Source organism: Agrilus planipennis, unplaced genomic scaffold, assembly GCF_000699045.2.
Source record: "Agrilus planipennis isolate EAB-ADULT unplaced genomic scaffold, Apla_2.0 scaffold6, whole genome shotgun sequence".
In the NCBI taxonomy this organism is placed as follows: Eukaryota; Metazoa; Arthropoda; class Insecta; order Coleoptera; family Buprestidae; genus Agrilus; species Agrilus planipennis.
The window spans coordinates 7,264-27,727 of NW_020439302.1; the positions used below are offsets into that span (position 1 = coordinate 7,264).

At 32.0% G+C, this 20,464-nt stretch overlaps 2 protein-coding genes and 1 long non-coding RNA gene across 6 annotated transcripts; 1 reads left to right on the forward strand and 2 right to left on the reverse strand.

The window, feature by feature from the left end:
• Window positions 1-94: 94 nt before the first annotated feature.
• Window positions 95-2,268, reverse strand: LOC108744846. Of its 2 annotated transcripts, XR_003231931.1 has the most exons (7): window positions 2,197-2,268; window positions 1,868-2,113; window positions 1,408-1,507; window positions 1,104-1,225; window positions 648-857; window positions 203-485; window positions 95-134 (listed from the first exon to the last, which is right to left on the reverse strand). It is a non-coding gene; the product is annotated as an uncharacterized LOC108744846 (long non-coding RNA). The 2 variants fall into 2 exon arrangements; XR_003231930.1 differs by lacking the exons at window positions 1,868-2,113; window positions 2,197-2,268 and having other exon boundaries at window positions 1,408-1,597.
• Window positions 2,269-2,738: 470 nt separating this feature from the next.
• LOC108732571 (ubiquitin-conjugating enzyme E2 L3) lies at window positions 2,739-5,581 on the forward strand. Of its 2 annotated transcripts, none has more exons than XM_018463444.2 (4): window positions 2,739-3,092; window positions 3,315-3,410; window positions 3,653-3,839; window positions 5,293-5,581. In XM_018463444.2, exons 1-4 carry the CDS (start codon window positions 3,066-3,068, stop codon window positions 5,493-5,495), a joined length of 513 nt encoding a protein of 170 aa, XP_018318946.1. In that variant the 5' UTR covers window positions 2,739-3,065; the 3' UTR covers window positions 5,496-5,581. The 2 variants fall into 2 exon arrangements, with proteins under 2 accessions (XP_018318946.1, XP_018318954.1); XM_018463452.2 differs by lacking the exon at window positions 5,293-5,581 and adding an exon at window positions 4,052-4,297 and having other exon boundaries at window positions 2,852-3,092.
• LOC108732553 lies at window positions 5,475-11,192 on the reverse strand. 2 transcript variants are annotated; one of them, XM_018463433.2, is made up of 12 exons: window positions 11,011-11,192; window positions 10,779-10,903; window positions 10,550-10,714; window positions 10,284-10,457; window positions 10,040-10,228; window positions 9,671-9,888; window positions 9,360-9,599; window positions 9,095-9,298; window positions 8,896-9,034; window positions 8,562-8,837; window positions 6,628-8,503; window positions 5,475-5,804 (listed from the first exon to the last, which is right to left on the reverse strand). In XM_018463433.2, exons 2-12 carry the CDS (start codon window positions 10,878-10,880, stop codon window positions 5,728-5,730), a joined length of 3,660 nt encoding a protein of 1,219 aa, XP_018318935.1. In that variant the 5' UTR covers window positions 10,881-10,903; window positions 11,011-11,192; the 3' UTR covers window positions 5,475-5,727. The 2 variants fall into 2 exon arrangements, with proteins under 2 accessions (XP_018318935.1, XP_018318927.1); XM_018463425.2 differs by having other exon boundaries at window positions 10,955-11,192.
• Window positions 11,193-20,464: the final 9,272 nt, after the last annotated feature.

The following is a 20,464-nucleotide window of genomic DNA, read 5'->3' on the forward strand; positions in this document are numbered from 1 at the left end:
AAATAAACTACGAAAAAAAAACACGCAAAGTAAAAAACTAATTTGAATAAAATGAACTTGAATTCTATTACAGAGCATGCAAGATAGAGAACTATTTTAACTAAGGGGTCATCTTTGTCTTCTCCAACGTCGATCTGAAACAGATACGGTGGTAACAGATTAATAAGGAGCAATTAAAATTAATTATATAAAGTATTCTCACCTTAATTAAGTGTAGACTGTAATATTCCAAAATTTGCATGTCTGAAAAGCAAACCAAATCCAGGAGGAATACCATAGCAGAAAATGTGTTGTTTCAGTGGAATTCAAGATTTTCTTTTCAGTTGCTGTTACTCATGGGCCGAAGATTAACTGCATAATCATGATGTTGCAAGGCGAAGACGCAAAACACCAAATCAAGAATTTGGACCACGAAAGCCGACACCCATGTAGACATTGGTTGTCAACCAAACTGAACATTAATTCCCTCTCATTTGTTGGAACATCTGTAGAAATGGAAAAAAAGACATGTTAATTAAAATCAATTTAAAATACTATACATACGCCATAACGCCAATTTAAAATGTGCACAATAGATAATTGTTAAAAAAAATGCCATTACAGATTAATAAAGAGCAATTAATATTAAGGGTGTCATGTATTCCTACCTTAATTATCTGTAGAGAATAGCATTCTAAAATCTACCAATTAGACCAAATCTAGGAGGAATATCACAGCAGACAATTTATTGTTTCAGTACTTCCCAACAATTTCTAATTGCATCATATTCTCAGAGCCAAAATCAAAAGACATCAAAAGCATCAGTTGTTTCAGTAGCACCAAAATTAACTGCAAATCCTTCTCATTTAGTGAGCAATCTATAGAAATAGACAAGAAGAAGTAATTAGTTAATGTTTTTAAAGCAAGTAAATCAGTTATATTTTAAAGTGGATATGTGGTAGTAAAGTTAAAAGGTGGAATGGTCAGTTGCGCATTAATCCTGTTAATCCGCTTAGGCCATTTCTGAATTTAAAAAGTTGTCTATTGAAAATAAATTATAAATGTCAAAGAAACTGAAATTTCTGGAACCTCATTTGAAATTTTTATTTAATACTGTTACTTACCAGTTATTGACATAAATCCTTCCTTAAGCAATGGCACATCATTTCCGTTCCAAATGGAAAAAAGACACCTTCATGCTTTCTTTAGAACCACAGGAACAGATACTTCCTGGAACGAATGAGATCTGAAAGAACCAATGCTCTGTAATTTAATGTTTTTATAATATTCCTGTAAAATTATATTTTATGAAAAGTATTCAGATATAATTAATTTAGCCTCCCTAATAAACAACGTGCATAATACAATATTAAAGTTAATATCAAATAAATATACTATATATATGTATATATTAGCTTGTATGCCCACCTTAAGAACAACAAGATCCTTCACGATTAAATGTTCATACCACACTTGTTTTTTCAGTATCACCAAAATTAACAGTTTTCCACTCTTATTTAACGAAAATCTGTAAAAATAGAAAAGAAAAACGATTAAACCACACTTTTAAACAATTAAAACGTCAAATACAATAAAAATATGCACCGAAAGCAAGTAAAATTACAAAATTTTAAAAATGGCGACGTAAAGTCGTCTTTATTACAAAACGGTACGTACATGGAAAAGGTGGAGATGCTAAAAATTCATACATTCATAAATAATTGGGTTTGCCAATTTATGCTGGAAACGTATAGATAAAAACTATAGAGCATAAATCGAAAAACGAATCATTAAGCCAACATTAAGTATTTTACGTTTAAATTTAAAAATCAACATTCCTGTAATTTAAAATTAAATTAAAATAAAAATTCTTAACGTCTATTCTTACCTAGTATTGTTCCTCACTTCCATAGAATTCTTTTCATTCAATTTTTTTCACTATGAATTCTCATGACTGAATCAACGCATACACTGTTGCTATAAACTTCAACTGGATATTTTCAGAAAAAATGAAGATAAACTGATGCTTCCCAATATATCCAATAATTGACAAATTAGGGAGTAGTTCGATATTCTTTTACAAAAAAAGTATTTTCTCCACCTCATGCAAAATGTTCCAGGAAGTAGTCTGTTGCTAAAATTGTCAATAAATTAATAACATGCATAATATTAATGATATTACATTAATATCTAAGTATCTTTAATATAATTACTTACCGCTATTGTTTCTGTTTTCAGTTAACAAAAAGACAGTATATTCCTATGGTGCTGTTTATCACCTGCTATTTTAAAATTATTTTATCAATCTATGGACATATTTTTTGGCAAACTATGGACTTTACCATAGGCCATAGATAATCATAGACATAGATTATAGATACGAGTTTAAAGATTTTAGGAATATTTTGTTTACCCATAGATATTCGATCCTCATGTTAGATAATCCTCTTGATATATGCTCTCGATTTAGAAGTGTTCCTTTCATGTCCCATCTGAAACTTATATTTAGTAGTAATTTTCAATTATTTGTAAAACTTTTGTTTTTACACTGAGCGTATATGTACGAATGGAACCATAATTATTGTCTGAAATTGAGATTAGGTTATAACATTGTAAAATATAATTATAATCCGAAATAAGCAGATAATATTATGAAAAGTATCTAAACTCATAACGCACAAAGTAACTCAAAATGGAGGGGCGCTTAAAGTTTTACTAAAAGTAATTTGTTCTTAGTTATTCTTAGTAAATTAGATAATTTTCTTGAGAAACGATCAATAGTTTTTTGAAAAAGGAACCAAAATTGCCAAAATAACGGGGCAGGTACAAAAAAATATTATTGTCGCGATTATTTTATTATTATTACATTATTAGTATATAATTAGTATTGACATACACTTGAAGTTGAACATGTTTTTATTCACGGTAGATAATTCGTTATAATAGTTTTTTACATTTTTATTTTTCATACTCTCAATTTCGTGTCAAAATTAGCTATAAGTGCTCATTCTTTTGTGAAAAACCAAAGAAATTTTAGTATTTTGAAAAGAAAACGTATATGAGTGACTCGTAGAAACAATTTCAAAATGGCAGCCACTAGAAGATTGCAAAAGGTAATAAAATTATTTAAAATTGTACTTTAAATACAAATTTTACTGATTATATGCTTTGTATTTACTGTTACCTATTGTTTAGTTTTGTTTGTCTTTGTGAATGTGTGTACATTTTTATTATGAATCGTTACTTCTAAAAATTAAATATATTTGAAGGAAATTGTTTTATATCTTAAAGCTTTTATAATGTGGATCGTGAATAATTTCAATTAATGGTTTCAGGAATTAGGAGATATAAGGCATTCTGGTTTAAAATCATTTCGTGACATTCAAGTAGACGAATCAAATATATTAACTTGGCAAGGGTTAATTGTACCAGTAAGTAATCTTAATTATTAAATAAGACAAACAATTAGCAATTTTTGTCCCACAAGTAATTGCAATTGTTTTTAAGTAGCTACTGTAAATTATAACTTGATGTATTCAGTTTAGTCAGTGACTTATCAAACTGTTTATGGCATGTTGATAATGGCTGATAAGCTCAAAATCGCAATCCACGCCAGGAAGTTTCAATAAATTACTGACCAGGAACTTAATGTTCTTTATATACTTGATTTTAGGACAGCCCACCGTACAACAAAGGTGCTTTTAAAATAGAGATTAATTTCCCAGCTGAATACCCTTTTAAACCACCAAAGATAAACTTTAAAACGAAGATTTACCATCCCAATATAGATGAAAAAGGGCAAGTCTGTTTACCGATTATTGCTGCAGAAAATTGGAAACCTGCAACTAGGACAGATCAAGGTGCTGTTATTAGGATACAAATGCCTTCTCCTTTATTTTCGTTAAATGTAAAAAGGGGTGATGGGAACTTGAAAATTTTATATTTTAAATTTATCAATTTGTTTTGTTTAGAATGTTATCACACATGTCAAAGTTTTTTGAATCTTATCATCTTTTGTTCACAAATTGGATGAAGATGTCATGGCAAATGGTAATATTGGTTTATTTTGCAGTTATACAAGCATTAGTAGCCTTAGTAAATGAACCTGAACCTGAGCACCCTTTGAGGGCAGACCTAGCAGAGGAATATTTGAAGGACAAGAAAAAATTCGCGAAAAACGCAGAAGAATTCACCAAGAAACACAGTGAAAAACGACCATCTGATTAATAGTTGCCCGTCATTTTCATCTTCATATTATTGTTAAATCAGCTCCAAGCATTAATAAAACAAACTCAAGTGAATTTCTTCAAAAAAGTCACCAGGTTTCTTTATTTTCCTCTCAAAATGAAAAAAGTAATGCATGATATCTCTTGATTAAATTCCTCTACTTGTAATTCTATTGTAAAGTACCTTTCCTATTGCTTGAAAACAAAGAAGAAAAATTGAATGGCTGTTGTAAACCTTGCAAAAAAATAGTATTGTTATTACATACTGTACATTTAGAACATTAGTGTACTGTTGTTAAGGTTTGCAGCTAAACTTATAGCATTACAATAAATTAATTTTACATTAGACAAGTTTTTTTATTTTTATCTCTTAGGATATTATTTATTATAGCAATAAATTGGTGACCTTAGAGATCCTTCATTAACCAACTAATATCATTTGCCATGACAATATGTTTTGACCACAGATTAGTGTTCATTATAAATAGTTAATTATTAATTTTTCAGGCAAATTACTGTTCTATAAAAGAATATCTTCAAATAAATTAACATTTTATAAGTTTCAAATTTCGGACATTAAAAAATGGTTTATTTTGTAATAAACAGAAAAGCTGTCCATGGATGACTTAAAAGAAAAAGTACTAAACAAGTGTTTGTAGGTGGAAATCAGTGAAATTATATTGCTGTGCAGCTTCCAACCCCTCCACCCCCCACCAAAAAATTTAGCATTCTACCCTATCCTCTCTAACCCAACCGCTTCCGCCTGTTCTAATCGACGATCCCATTGTATATATAATCACTTTTTCAAATGTTCATCTTCACCCCTATGCAAACACTTGTTTAGTATTGTACTAGGTCATCCCCCATTCCCTTTTCCTCACCCCCCAAACGACAGTTCCACTATCTAGATATTACCAAGTGTTTTGTCATTCTACGTTACGTCGTTATAGTAAAATTCATTCAATAGTTGACGAGTAAAAAATTTGTTTCAATTTTTTTACTTCTAAATCAATGTGACTTCCGGTCTAATAATTTGAAGATAGATAAATATCGTAAAAAAATAATCATTGAATCGTTCTATTTTTAGTTATACAAACTTTAATAGCTTTGGTTCAAGACCCTGATCCAGACACTCCAATAAGGACTGATGTGGTAGAAGAATTTATAAGAGATAGAAAGAAATTTATGAAAAATGCCGAAGAATATACCATTAGGCACGCGTTACCACGTCCAGAAGAATTACCAGATACACCCACAAAAAAACGTAAAGCAAAAAAGAAACAAGTTTAATTTTTAAAAGGTTACATTCAAATGTGAAACAGCTCTGTGATCGAAAAGGTATTTAGATGGAAACAAGACATGCCTTTTCTTTTTTCCCATTGTTTGTAAAGTCGTTAAAACGCTTATTTAATAAAGGTGACTTTCGTTAAAATGTTTGGAGTTATTGTGAGAAAAAATAACTGGGTATACTACATGATAAAAACTGCAAAACAAATATAATAAATTTGTGTTTACTTTCTACTTACAAGGTTGTATCAACGGTTATCTTTCTATGATTTTTGAGAAAGTTATGTACAAATTTTTTTATTTCCAATTCATCTGCAAAAGAATTAAGTAATTAATTTCTTTTTCTCTACTGTTTTTGATGTACAAATCGTAATTTTATAAATAAATAACTAAATTTTTTAATACAAATACATTGCAAAAACAGTTACTACACAAAAAAATGAATCGTTTGTAAAAATTTCAGATGTACAATTATCTACATTGGGATCCCATACGCATCTGAATCCGTAGTTAAAACCAGCCCCTTTTTCTCCTAAAACGACCTGAACTGCGTGCTTATATCTAAACATTTTTAAATCTTTGATATTATCGTTTACACCGTCTGCAATATTTGTAATCCACTTTTTTACTTCGCCACTGTCGTAGATTTTTCCTTTTAAATTACTCTCGAATTCTTGCACAATTATTGTTTTAATTCGATTAGGTCTAAAGTCATGTTCAAGACAGTCCTGAGGGATTTTAAAAAATGGCATTGCCTGTACCAAGTCACCTTCTTTATGTTTCTTATTTTTATTTGGGCTAGTTTTTACGATATTAAGCTTTAATTCTTCAAGAGTTTTTTTGAGATCTTCAGGTAGGAATTGTTCAAGATCCATTTTTAATATAATTAGAATTATTGATTTAACAACCCAAATTGTTACCACGATAATCGCCAACGCTATTAAAATTACTACTTTTTTAAAAATTAAATTCCAAGAACAAAAATGGAAACAAGGAATACTCAAAAAAAAGTGGCCACTGATTCAGTAATTCTACGCGAATTATATAAATATAATGTAATATGAAAATAAAAATTATTAGGGATAAAACAGACGAATCTAATTAAAATTAAAAATTGTTATTAAATATATATTACCTTTGTCTAGAAGCGAATGTGAAATATTTCTTGCCATACTTTTGAATGTATCCTTCGAGTCAAACCTCTTTTCAGCATAAGCAGGAGTAAGTAATTTAACAACCAACGTTCCGATTTCTGCTTTTTTCAGTTTGCCCTTTTTCTGAACATTTTCAGAGGGTCGTGACCTCGGATCGTTGATCACTTTTTTATCGCTTGTTTTAGGAATTGCTTCAAGAGCTTCATTCCCTTTTTGAGCATTGCTTGTGGTAGGAATCGACACCTTATTACATTCAACCGAATTTTCTAAAATCGGTTTTACAGCACCCTCATCACATTTATTTGTCTTTTCTTTGATATTTACAATATCATCAGGTACCATAAAGTTTTTGGTTTCGTGGTAATGTTTGATTTCAGAGGAATATGTATAGTGTTTGAATTTATCCGATACTTTATGACGTTTAGTTTCGTCGGTGTTTTTATGGTCTTCTGGGCTATTATGACGTTTACAATGTTTGGATTCTGAAGCACTCCCATGGTGCTTGTGTTCACCTTTAGAGTGCTCGGACCGATCAGTATTTCTGGAATCATAAGATTCGTTTGGACTTCTAGGGCATTTTGATTCATTAGTAGTACTAATGCGCTTGGATTCGTCTGGATTTCTGGGGTGTTTAGATTCATCCAAACTTATAGACTGCCGGGATTCATTTGGGCGTTTGGATTTATCTGGAGTTCTAGAGTGCTTGAATTCAGTTACAAATACAAAATTTTGGGATTCGTCTGTTTCCCTAGATTGTTCACATTCATCTGTACTTTTGAAATGCTTAGATTCACTTGGAGTATTTTTTGAGTGCTTAGAATCATCTGTTCTTTTAGAGTATTTTAATTTATCTTCGTCTTGGGAAAGTTTAGACTCATCTTCACTTTTAGAGTGTTTAGATTCATCTGAATTTTCAAAGTGTTTGGATTCACTTATACTTCTAACACTAGCAAACTCGTCTACAGTCTTAGTGGATTTGGATTTGTCCGAATGTTTATGGTTCTTATAATCATTTGAACGTTTTTTAAAGTGTTTTGAATTTTCTGGCGAACTCTTACTTTGCGATGACTCTTCCGAGCTTTTGCGACGTTTACTGTTATCTTTTGATCGTTTACGTTTGGTTTCGTCATATTTGGACGATTCTTTTGAGCCCTTTCTTTGCTTAGACTTTTTCTGGTGCGGTTTTTGCGATTGAAGTGTTTCTTTTAAACTGTTTTCTAGTTCTAAGTAAGCAGCGTCTAAATCGGAATCGTCGCCAAATAAGTTGTCTAAATTTAGTTGCGACTCTTTTAAATCTTTCTTTGATTCATTATCATCACTGTAGTCGCCAAATAAGTCTGACATTTTTGGGCTTTTTGGGTCGTTATTATTATAGGAAGATGCTTCATTATTTTCGATATTCAAGTCGTCGTCATCTAAATCGGAACTGTCGCCAAATATTTCTTTCAGATCTTTACCTTTCTTATCTTTTTTCTTTTTCGTTTCTTCGTCATTGTTTTTCTTTGTAAAACTTTCTCTAGAATCAGAGTTTTCTTCTGCAGCCTCAATCAATTCAGAACCGCTGTTGTATGGTTCCTGTTTTTCTTTTTTCTTAAAAAATGAGCCGATAGTTGACTGATTTTTGTCTAGTTTAATCTTTTTGCTTTCAAGAAGTTCTTTGGCCGTTGTAAAGCCAAAATTTTGTTTTCTTTTCTTTTCGACCAAGTCAGAATTTTCTTGTTCTTTCCTCAGCATTTGCTCCTTTTCTAGTCTTCGAAAAACGTCTGCAAGTGTTTCGTTTTTACGCGGTTTTGGGGTGAATCCAACAAGTGCTTCATATATCTGTTTACTTTGCGTTTGTTTTTTAATATTAAACACCTAAAACAATGAAATTGTATGACGTTTGGGAGCATGAATATATTACAAGGAATCTTACGATTTTTGCTAGCGAATTTCTGTACATAGTGACAGTTGTATTAGATGAAAAAACTGAATATTCAATATCAACAGCGCAACTTTCGATATCTTTAATATCGTACTTCTTATCATCACAGCATTCAGAATAGTTTGCCCACAGTACATCTTTAATCTTGGTAACATACTGTTCCCTAATACCTAAATTAAGACCGCTAACTTTACTAGAAGTCGAAGATGCTGCAATCACTCTTTTATTTGCGTTAAATAATTTGTCAATAGTATCGTGAGACACTTCCTACGACAGAAAAATCAAATTTAATAAGTAATTTCATAAGTTTATATTAATTAATTACTCGTGGATTTTTTCGGAGTTCGAATTGCTTTCTTATAAGATCGTTGCATTCTTTTTTAGCGGCCTTTTCCCTCTCAAAACTACCAAAAAAGTCACTATCATTACTTCCTTCACCATCTCTTAAATATGCTATATATTCTCTATAATTAAAATGAAATGTATATGATATAAACATTACAAAATTTGCAACAAAAATTTACTCTTTACTGCCATTCCGTCCACCTTCATATAACTCAGAATAATCGTTGTCATCATTTGCAGAAGTATGAAACTGTATATTCTGGACCATAAAATTATGCACTCTTTCTTCTACCGATTTTTTATCAATACATATATCACATCGGCCGTTGCAGGGTGGTGGGGGTTCTCCAAAATGATCTGTGAAAAGTTTGTGTCGACATTCCCTGCAATTTATTTTATTATGTTGCAATAAAAAAGCTCAAGTTAAAACAGACAGTTATTTACTTTACTGTTTCGCAATATTCTACGATTTTAGTGAAGGCCTTTATTGCATTTTGGGCTTTTATTTTTTTTGATTCTTTATTGGCTTTACCAAGATCGTGACTTAAATGGAATTCAATTGCTTTTCGATCTGCTCTATTGTAGTAAATACGACATTTTGATGGTCTTCCGTCTCGTCCCGCCCTTCCAGATTCTTGGTAAAAAGAAGCAGGATCTTTTGGAACTCCCCAATGTATAACAAACCTACAAAGTTATCTTATCTACATAGGAAATCGCCTATGAATCTAAATAAAAATTAAAAAGTTAAATCTCACCTCACCGTCGCCTTATCTACGCCCATGCCAAAACTAATAGTTGCACAAATGACTGGGAATTCCCCTCTTTGCCAACCTTCCTGGTATGACAACCTCTGGCTACTGGTTAAACCAGCGTGGTAACATTTGGTTGTTATACCTAAACTACTTAACTTATTTGCTAAAAATTCTGTTTGATCTCTAGTTCTACAATAAATTATACCACAAGATTTTGACTCCTACAAATAAAATGATTTCTTTTTAGTAACACCATAATGCTAATTACAACATGGGATGGTAACTGTTGAAAATGTAACACAACAGGAAAAACAATAATTGACTTGACCAAAAGAGAGGACAGAAGCAGTGAGCAAATTGTGCCATACACACCTTAGGAACATCATCTTCATTTCTTAAATGTAAACAGCCAGCAACAAAACTTTTTAAATGATCAAATATCTGTGTATCCAAACTGTTTTGAAAATAGACATCATAAAATAAATTGCTACGAAAACAAGAAGATCTGAATGTTTTGTAAGACTCTGGAAACCTTAGACTTGAAACTATGTCTTTAATGACCTTAAAAGATAACAAAATGAAATCAGTATTTACAAAATCTCAATTAGTAACCTACTTCAGCCCCTGCCGTAGCTGTAAGTGCAACAAAAGGAATATTGTTGTCAACTCGTAACTCCCCTAATTTCAAATAATCAGGACGAAAATCATGGCCCCATTGGCTAACACAATGGGCTTCATCAACAACTATATACGAGATTTTATTAAATTTCACTAAATGCTGAAATAGTTCCTGAAAAGTTAAATTAAGATTTTGACTTTACTTTAACTAGTAACAAATAGGCAATTAATTAATTATCATTTTATCTAAATTAAACCACTTACTTTAAAATTATTACTAGCAGCTTGTTCAGGCGTTATGTACAGTAACTTAATTGTTGGATTAACAGACTTTATATCGTTCAAGATCCAATCTTTCTCTTGTTTTAGTGTTTTTGAATTCAACGATGCTGCTTTTATTCTTAGAACTGACAAGTGATCAATTTGATCCTGAAAAGTCCTACACTCAACCAAATTTTCTTTTAAGGATACTCTTCCAAAAACCATGACCTACCTTTATTAAGGCTAGCAAAGGAGAGAAAACTAATGCCAACTTTTGATTTTGTAATACTGCTGGTAATTGGTAACATAATGATTTACCAGATCCTGTAGGCATAGATACTAAAACATCATGTTCTCCTGTAAAAACAAATGTTGGAATGTTGGATTACCATCTTAATTTTTACCTACTTTTACATATTTCAAGAATGGCATCTTTTTGTAGTTCTGATTTAAAGGAATCAAACCTGAAATATTTCTTAAGTACGTCAGAAACTTCCTGTTCCTCCATGACTTATTTTAACTCGTAAATATGGTAAAAAATACCCACACTTTAGTATTTATCACTATTTTACGTTCTGAAATTTATTAGGTTAAAATTATGACAACATCAATCAAAGACCACAAACGTCAACAACAAGCATTGTTATTGACTGAAGTGTGACTTGAAGTTATGAGCAGTTCAGTTTGCTCTATGGTGGAAATGTTACCGCCATATTTTAAAATTCCGCACTTATATCGACTAAAAATTAAAATTAAATATTTCTGATAAAATTTGATTTTAAAATATTATATAACACAAAACTGTACTTTTTGTTCGTTGAGAGCATCATTACGCTTATGAAAATTGTCCTTCATAATTGGAAAACGATTAAATCAATATTTGAATTAAAATACTCTTGCAAAATTAATACTCATGAAAATATTTAAATACAAGAAAATAAACGTTTTTGAATTAATGAAATAAATTTACATTGGTATGTGTAAATTAATTGCAGTTGTTAATGGATTAAAACAGATATGAACATTGTTAGATACTAAATTGGCCTTTTTCTTTTAAATTATATTCGGTTTTGATTGAGATTTATGAGCTGTCATCAAATAGGCGAATAGAAGAACGGAAGGGATGAAAATGAGGGTCCATAAAAATTTGTCTTATGTGCCGAGGCCTTGGGCACCGGATACCGAAATAATTGTAAAATTCGAACGCCGGAAAGGCACCACAGGAAGTTGTTAGTTAGAAAAGGAATACATACGAAGCGGCGTTTGGACACACATTCCTTTTGTCCTGCTCTGTACGGATAATCTTATTAGGCAGCAATAAAACTAGGAAAGGAAGTTCAATTGTCGGGAAGAAATCGCCACGAAATGAGGTCGTAAAATTTTAAACTAAATAATTCCCCACGGCACACGTTCCGTCTTATTTTCTTTCTAGAGTTCTCTTATGCAAAAATAGAATTAAACTGGGAAGTATTTCTAATTAATAATTTCAACTGATTTCTTGGTAGGTACATTATGCGATATTTTGTAAATATTCAAGAAGTAAAACAACTTTACTAGGGGGTGCTCAGTTAGTAGACAAAGGCCACATAAAGCGATACGATTTTACAGTCCAATTGTAATAAATTGAAATATTAAAAAGCAAACTTATTTTACTTTTTGAACATTACTAGTTATTATATATACTTAATATTTNACATAAAGACATTCTGTAGTATATTTACTATCAGCATTGCACCCGTGCGAAGCATAGTGTACAAATATTACCATTAAACCAATTCCTTAACCCCTATATCCCGGTATGTTTGAAGAAGTTTCACTTAAGTAGCGTGTTGTATAATTACACGTTGTATTATTTTTTTTTTATAATCTGCTCTTAATTAATCGCGATAGTTATGAAGGCATATAAATTATAGATAGATTTAATAAGCGTTATTTCTGTGACAAATTTTGTGACGTCAGGTATGTTAATTTTTATGGCCTCTAGTTAATGGGTTTATTATCCGATAGTGTTTGCTTTGAAAATAAATTCTACTGCCTCTGCATCCGCCCCATTACGAGACGAGAGCCCTAAAAACTATGTTAATAAATAGTTACACATGTATAAGTGTTTGAGGAAGCTTTTAGGGCAGCACACGAAAAACCGAGCCCACTGAGATTAGTAACATATGTTTGTTTCGTCATTTTTCCATGAGGACCTCCTGCCCCACGTGCTTCGTCACGTTGTATCCTACCATCGTACGATGATTAATCGATTATGGTAACGGCCGAATCATTTCCTTTTTCTCATCTTTAATTATTTACAAAACAGGCCATTACCGAAAGGGGCTGACGCCAGTTTATTAGTTTCATTTTTTTAAAACAGTTCATCCGGCCCTTNAATAATAATTTGTCACCGGGATATTCGGTATCACGCAGCTATACGTGCCTAAAGTGCGACGGACGACCGTGTCCATCCGGGACCTATATCAACAATCCTCGCACACCCACATAGCGACTACGTGTAATACCATTGTAATCATTTCCTTGGATTGTCATGGGGGGTACCATCTGCAAGCGAAAGGTACACAAACATATTAATACATACATATATGGGACGTTGTCGTTCAGGATGGCCACCTCCCTCTGGCAGATTGAGCGTCGCCGTCGTCCTCGTGGTGGTAAGAAGAAAAAAAAAAGTGGACAATAATGGGCAGGTGTCAACTTTATATACCTACAATTCATTTAGGCCTTCTTGTTGCAAGACTTCTGGTGGTTGACCGTTGAATACGGAAAAAATACAATGTATCCAGCCGGATGTTAAGAGGAAGCTTAAGAAGGAAACTGTTTAGGACTACAAATGAGCTCGTTCCTGTTAAGTCGGTTGTAAAAATATTAATTTTATGACCGGGGCGAGGTACCTGCTTACGTGGGTGATTTTTTTTGCCATTTTTGGATGTAGCATCTGCTGTTCTGAACTTAATTGTTGTTATAATAAAATTGTTGATAAATAAAATTGTATTTTTCATATAGGCAATAGAAGTGAAAACGCTGGTGTCACTTCACATTTCCTTTTAAAGGTGTAATGTATGAAAAAACAATTTTCCTTGTTTGAAACACTAAATTCATAATTACTGGTACAGTGGAATTCGTTTATTATGACTCCGCCTATATTGGCTAACCGCTTAATATGAAGTAATTGCAGTGTTAAGTTGTTTTCATATTGAATTCTCTGTAAGAAAGTTTGGATATAATGACTCCGTTGAAAATGACATATCGTTTATTATGACTGATTCTCAAGAAATCATATCCGGCTATAGTGACCCAAATGATTAATAATAACATTTTTGTGCCAAAAATGCGGTATCTTTCTATTTTCTGCATAGTTTATTATAACAACGTTGAAGGAATCAGTAAAATTTGGTCTTTTATAACAGTTGACCGCTTTATCCGGACAACCACGCCTGTCTATAATATCTCAATTGTATTTATTTGACTTATTTTTTTAAATAAAAAACAGTTCAAGGTATTTGTACGAATTTGTCGTTATGAAAGATAATTTGACATTTGCCGTTGCTGTAGTAGTTCCGTCGTAATATCCGATGTCATAGTAAACGACAGGTATCATGTATCACAGAGAGTATTGCAGTGGAATCCGCATATAATGACACCGAGGGGAAATGACAAACACGTCTTACTAAGCGGGCGTCGTACAAAGCATAGTCTCGGAAAATAAATAACTTTCTATTTTGGTTAGTTATTTAGTTTAATAGAGAGAAAAAAGTACAAATTGTATATATTGATTAACAGAAAAAGCAAAAGAACGATGAATAGTAATATCAATCAATAATACATAAGAAGCGTCAGAAAAATGAGCGAAAATGTGATTATTAATCATTTGGGTCACTACAGCCGGATATGATTTCTTGAGAATCAGTCATAATAAACGATATGTCATTTTAAACGGAGTCATTATGTTCAAACTTTCCTATAGAGAATTCAATATGAAAACCAAACTTAACACTGCAACTACTTCATATTAAGCGGTTGGTCGATATAGGCTGAGTCATAATAAACGAATATCACCGCACTATTTTTGCCCGCGAGTTTCAAATTTAGTCGCATTATAAATGATATCTATACATTTTTTTCGTCAATTTGAGTATTAAGAAATCGAAAAACAATTAAAGCAAAATTTGAGAATCGGAAGAATTTTTTTGTTCGCCAGTGCCCCTAAACCGTTTTTTGGGATACCCCTTGTTTTCTCCTGCGTCTGATACCGAATGGAATGGCTTGTCTGAGGCATTCACAGACGAAAACAGCTAAAGTAAAACTTCCTGTTCCTAAACCAATTAATTTGCTATTATTATTGTAACGCCTTGGGCGCACTCGGCGTCGCCGTCTGATCTTGCGACGACGACGACGGTTTATTACAACCAGGAAACCGACGGTGCTCGACGACGTCTGCCGTTGAGGACGAGAGTCTACAACAGGCACGAAACGGTTCGCATTTAGCAAGTCCGTAAGCTCCGGTTGTGAATACTGCGCGGGTTTTTAAATGTCCGCCGCTCGCCGGGGGTTGCCACCCCTATATGACTAGCACCACAATCGAGCGGAAATATCATTCTTCGGGCTGGTCTCCAGCAGTACGGATGTCAAGTTCAGTACATGTAGATGCAAATGTTTTTTTTAAATAAAATCATTGTTATGAATCGTCAGTTGTTATCACTTAATCGATTGATTTATTTGTTTTAATCGAAGCGATTTGAGTGAATTGAAGTTTTTTGGGAGGAAGAAAGGGAATAATTTTGTAATACCTATTTATTCAACTGGTGAGTAGTTGGTTATTATTTTTTATTCCTATTACGTAATATCTATTAATTTAATTAGATGGTGTTGTTTTATTTAATCATCAAGTGTATCTACACTGATGATTACTAAAAAGTGGAACAACGCATACGATAAGGTACCTAGTACCTAGGTACTTACTAGAAAAAATATTTGTATGATACTTATTTTCAAAAACTAATTAAGCATTCAGGATTTTTATTGATTTCCGCAAACATTTTCGTAGATATATGTATATTTTCTCAACAATAACGATAAATACGTAAAAGATTAATAATAACAATTCTTGAAACTGCTAACTGCTTTAATAAATTTACCGGAAAATACTCGTAAAATTATGAGTGTTCACTTTGAAAATTATTATCAATCGCTCTCGTCAATTTTATTAGCATGAAGTCATACATAAACTAGGCATGGATATGTAACTAAAATTGATCACACTTCCGGAAACTGCAATGTATTTCTAATAAGTACCTTCGTGATAATAATTTACTTATCATTCATATATGTAAATGTATGTACAGAACCGTATTTAGCAGAAAAGCCGGTACAAAAATGAACAAATTTGCATTTAAATGCATGAAATACATGAACGAAGTACTAAATATATGATATACCCTAAGATAAATACAATTCAGAAATCATCGGAATCCTTAAAGAAAGTCGATATTAAATAGGCCATCAGTTTTATTGCTTGAATGAAACATTTTTTTATTTCGGAATTTAATTATTATTTCCTGAATCTTTTCATTTAGAGTTCATATTGGGTGTATTGAATAACATAATTTTCACCAATTCTTTTGTCGTGCTAGAAGTTCTACTTGAAATGGAATCTAATTGTAAATTAGTCGAACAATTGCTTAGAAATATTAGAAATAGAAATTTAGCTAAGATTTCCGAAGATAATTTCAATAATTTGCATCAGCTAGAGAGTTAAATATATGAAATCCTATGACATTGTTAGTTACTTAATAGTGGATTAATATGGAATATTAATTTGAAATCATTTTTTCGATTTTTTATTTACCCACTACAAACTACCTCAAATTAATGAGGGAAAAACAACAACAATTTTTCCCTCATTAATTTGAGGTAGTTTGTAGTGGGTAAATAAAAAATCGAAAAAATGATTTCAAATTAATATTAGCTAGAGAGTTGTTTCAATGAATCGTTTTTTAGACAACAAACAGTTTCTTTGAAACATCAACATTTTTGGTTTTGATTTTTCAAGAAGACTTTCGTTGTATCCAAATATAAAAAAATATATACTTATATCAAATATCAACTGAACGATATATATCATATATCTACTGGACGACACTGTGCTAAATTTAAGAATAGGAAAGACATAGAATTTGGTCAGTTGGTAACTGGACAACAGCAAATGTTATCGTTATACAATACAAGTCCACCTAGGGCCTATAGTTCATACTAGAACAATGCCTATTTATAATGAGTAAATGAGTGAAGACCAATGATGCAGTGTCCAACTTTTATCCATAATCCATGACATATTAACAAGAGATTTGTGAGATTGATTAGATTAGATTATTTAAAAAGGTTTTTTGAAGAAACTGTTTGTCTATCCTTGATGCTTATCTGTTCATGAGTCTAAAAGCTCAGAGTGAGCTAAATCTAGCTCTTATCACTCCAGTTTCTTTAATATTACTTATTTATAAATGATTTTAAACCGTTTTGTAATAGTGTCTGACAATTTTAGTATCACGATCAACCTAAAGTCTTCAACGCAAATATAGGTTGGACACGCACTTCCACTTCTGTTTATCTTAAGCCAATCTTCAAATTTCTTGAAAATCTAATCTGGGTCTGCTTCTACCCCTCTCAACTCCTGCTTCTGCCTCTAATATATCTCTAATTTGACTGTTGTAAATGACTTCATAATTCGCATTATAATAGTAGTTAATAGTTAAATTATTTTTAGCAGGATATGATGTAGTTGGTAGTACGAAATACAAAAAGTTAATTAGGAACGACGATGACTGTAAAATTATTGGTGGAAATGTTAACAAAAGTTCGGTTCAGGTAAAGCGATAGCCTAGGCGTGTCTCTCACCGCGCTCGTCCGCGAATCGGGCATCCGGGTGCCGGAAAAGCGATAATAGTAATTGAAAATCGTTGATAATGCCATTTCCTTTTCCTGCTTACTTCAATACGGCAAGGATACGGACATCCTGTGCGAGTGTGTGTGTATTTGTGTACCTATACGTGTAAAAATATTTTGTATGCTCGCGTCCTTTAAAACATTTGTGTTTACCTACTATCTACCTATACATTAAATAATAATACAACACAACACAGTACAATAAACACACAATAATGCGATAAATTTAATGGATCATAACCGGCTACAGGTATTAAAACAGCTGACTAATAAACAGTCTATATTATAGTAGGGAACTAGGATACTAGACATCAGTCCTTGGCAGTGCAGCCTTTATGTGTGCGCAAAGACAGGAGCGGGTGCAGTAGTGATCCACACGCTTTTCCATGTGCCCGTTGTATATGTCCTTTTAATTATCGTGAGTACAATGTATATTTATCTAGTGGTGGATTCTTTCTTTTATAACAAATAATTGCAACGAACAGCGTTGCTGGAATTGTCCTGCGTATAGAACCTGAACATTCCGGTCGCCGACGTCGTCGGCGAGCACATCTCCCGCTGAATTTTACGTGCTCAACTTTAAATGAATGTTTCTGTTTTTTTATTCCCTTTTTTATACAAAAAAAAACTTTTTTTTGCTTGTAGGTAGGCAATAACTCACTAGTTTCATCGCAATCGAATGAATGGCCTAAGAACGCATAGAAACAAACATTCATTTATATGTATATTCAAGTTTACTCTTACACATTGTAGGGTTAATATGCAATTTAAAACTTTTTTGAGACATTATAAAAATGTACCTACATATTTTTTTTAGGCTTATCTCTAGTTTTGACAATTTTCGATTTTCATCAAATATGTACGTGGGTGTATAAATTTATATTTTTATCTCACCTAAATTTTATAGATACCTATAAATTAATTTCTAAAGTTTTTTGTTTTCATAATAATCTTTTCACAAATGTAACCGATAAGAATTTAATATTACTTTTATTGATTTGAATCCTTTAACGGTTTGGTTATAAATGAAATAAAATCTTTTATAACAGGAAGACGATAAGCTTAGACTGATTGATTGTAGTCAATATCATTTTAATTATCTTTTGTCCCTGGGCCTCTAAAAGTCATTGGACTTGCCGGTTAGTGCCGGCCCTGCCTTTTTTTAGGGTAAATTGATGGATAGTTGATTATTGGAAAAAGAAATGAAAAGTACAGAGGAAAATGAAATGTGTATAAAATATCTAGTCTTATCAGCTAAAATTTTATTGATAATCGTAAGAAATAAATTGCAATAGGTATTATTTGTGAAAACTGAGGTGAAAACTTATGTTTAACGAGTTACAGCGTAGGTATCGCTAAAAATTTGGCCTAAGGACAGACCTCATTATCCCATGTTATGTATAATCTAATTTATTTTAAGTCTCTGCTTTTGAACTTAGAATTCATCATCATATTAAGGTCGTCAGTCCTAAAACTGGTTGGACACGCACCTCCACTCATTTCTATCCTGAGCTAATCTTCGCATTTCCCTAAAAATAGGACATACCCCATCCTTAACTATTTGCGAACAGTAATCTACTTCTCTTAACTCCTGTTTTTGCCTCTAATATGTCTCTGACTAGACCTTCATACCTGAGAAGGTGTCCTACCAACCTATCTAGGCTACTTAGAATTGTAAAATGAATATTTATTTCACAAAGAATGGACTGAAACCCTCAGTGGCTGTTTTTAATTAGTGTTTTGTTAATTTTAATTTCAAAATACATAAGTCGCTGATAAATTGTATCGGATTGCTCGTTTATCAAAATTCGCTTCAATTTTTACGTCAATTTCCTGTTTATTTTTGAATTAGCGACTTCCTCGGTATCAGCAAATATTTATTACGTGCATGTCTGAGCGATAAGCTAATGATAAAACAAGTACGCGATATCGTTACGTAGAACCGTGTGATTTTTATTGATAAAATCGTAAAAAAGTACTTGACAATAAATGATCTTTTATGACTTAACAACCAAACACAAATGGTTTTAATATTATTATATTAATTATTGTGGTATCTTTTCGGTATAAGATTGACAAATTATTCATGAGCCCTATCTATCTCACGATCAGTCAAGTCGAGGCTACAGTCTGAGGTTGGCGCCCTGGGTGCGAAACGTTTTTTGAATGTTTTCTAATAACATTATTAATTTTTAACGTTTTAACAAAAGTAATTGTTTATGATTATTATTGTTGCTTTTAAAAGGAATAATTGCCGTGATTTCTAATAGCAAATTAATAAAAAGAAAACGTATTTGTGTATAGAAAGAGTCACCCTGTATACAAACTCAATAGACAATAGGTAATTGGTATTCAAATAAGAATGAGTTTGGGAAAAGTTTTTCTTGTGCGGGCGTACGCCTCTAGAAATCATAATTTTGTCAGTGACTGTACTTTTCAAGAATGCGTCCAACACGTAGGTACGTATTCATGTGAATAGAATTTCTTTTCATTCACTTTCTTCCTGCGACATACATAAATTCAGACGGTGACTGTGCGCGAGTGTGAATAAGCATTTCCTTGGATTTTCCGAAGTTTTAGTCAAAACAAGTGTATATAACAACTGCTTTATCAAAATATATATATCATTTGCCGTAAAAGTATTACCTACTGCTTATTATATTGAAACTTTGTCAACTAAATATTGTTCGTGTTTAGTGAATAAATTATATTCGTGCTAGTTTATAAATGTACGTGAAGTCGTAAATTGCTTACTATATTGACAATTTCCCCCCATTCCCGGATATCCGTAGGAATAGTTATTCTGAAGAGGAAGTAAAATATAATCGATGTGATTTTGTGCAGGTGACAAGTGATCGTGTATTTTGAAAGGTAGAAATATGTAGAGATGTTTAAAATGGTTTTTTTAAAAGTATTTAAATACAAAATGCAAATACTTTTTTGATTTGTTATTTCAAATGTAAAATACAAAAT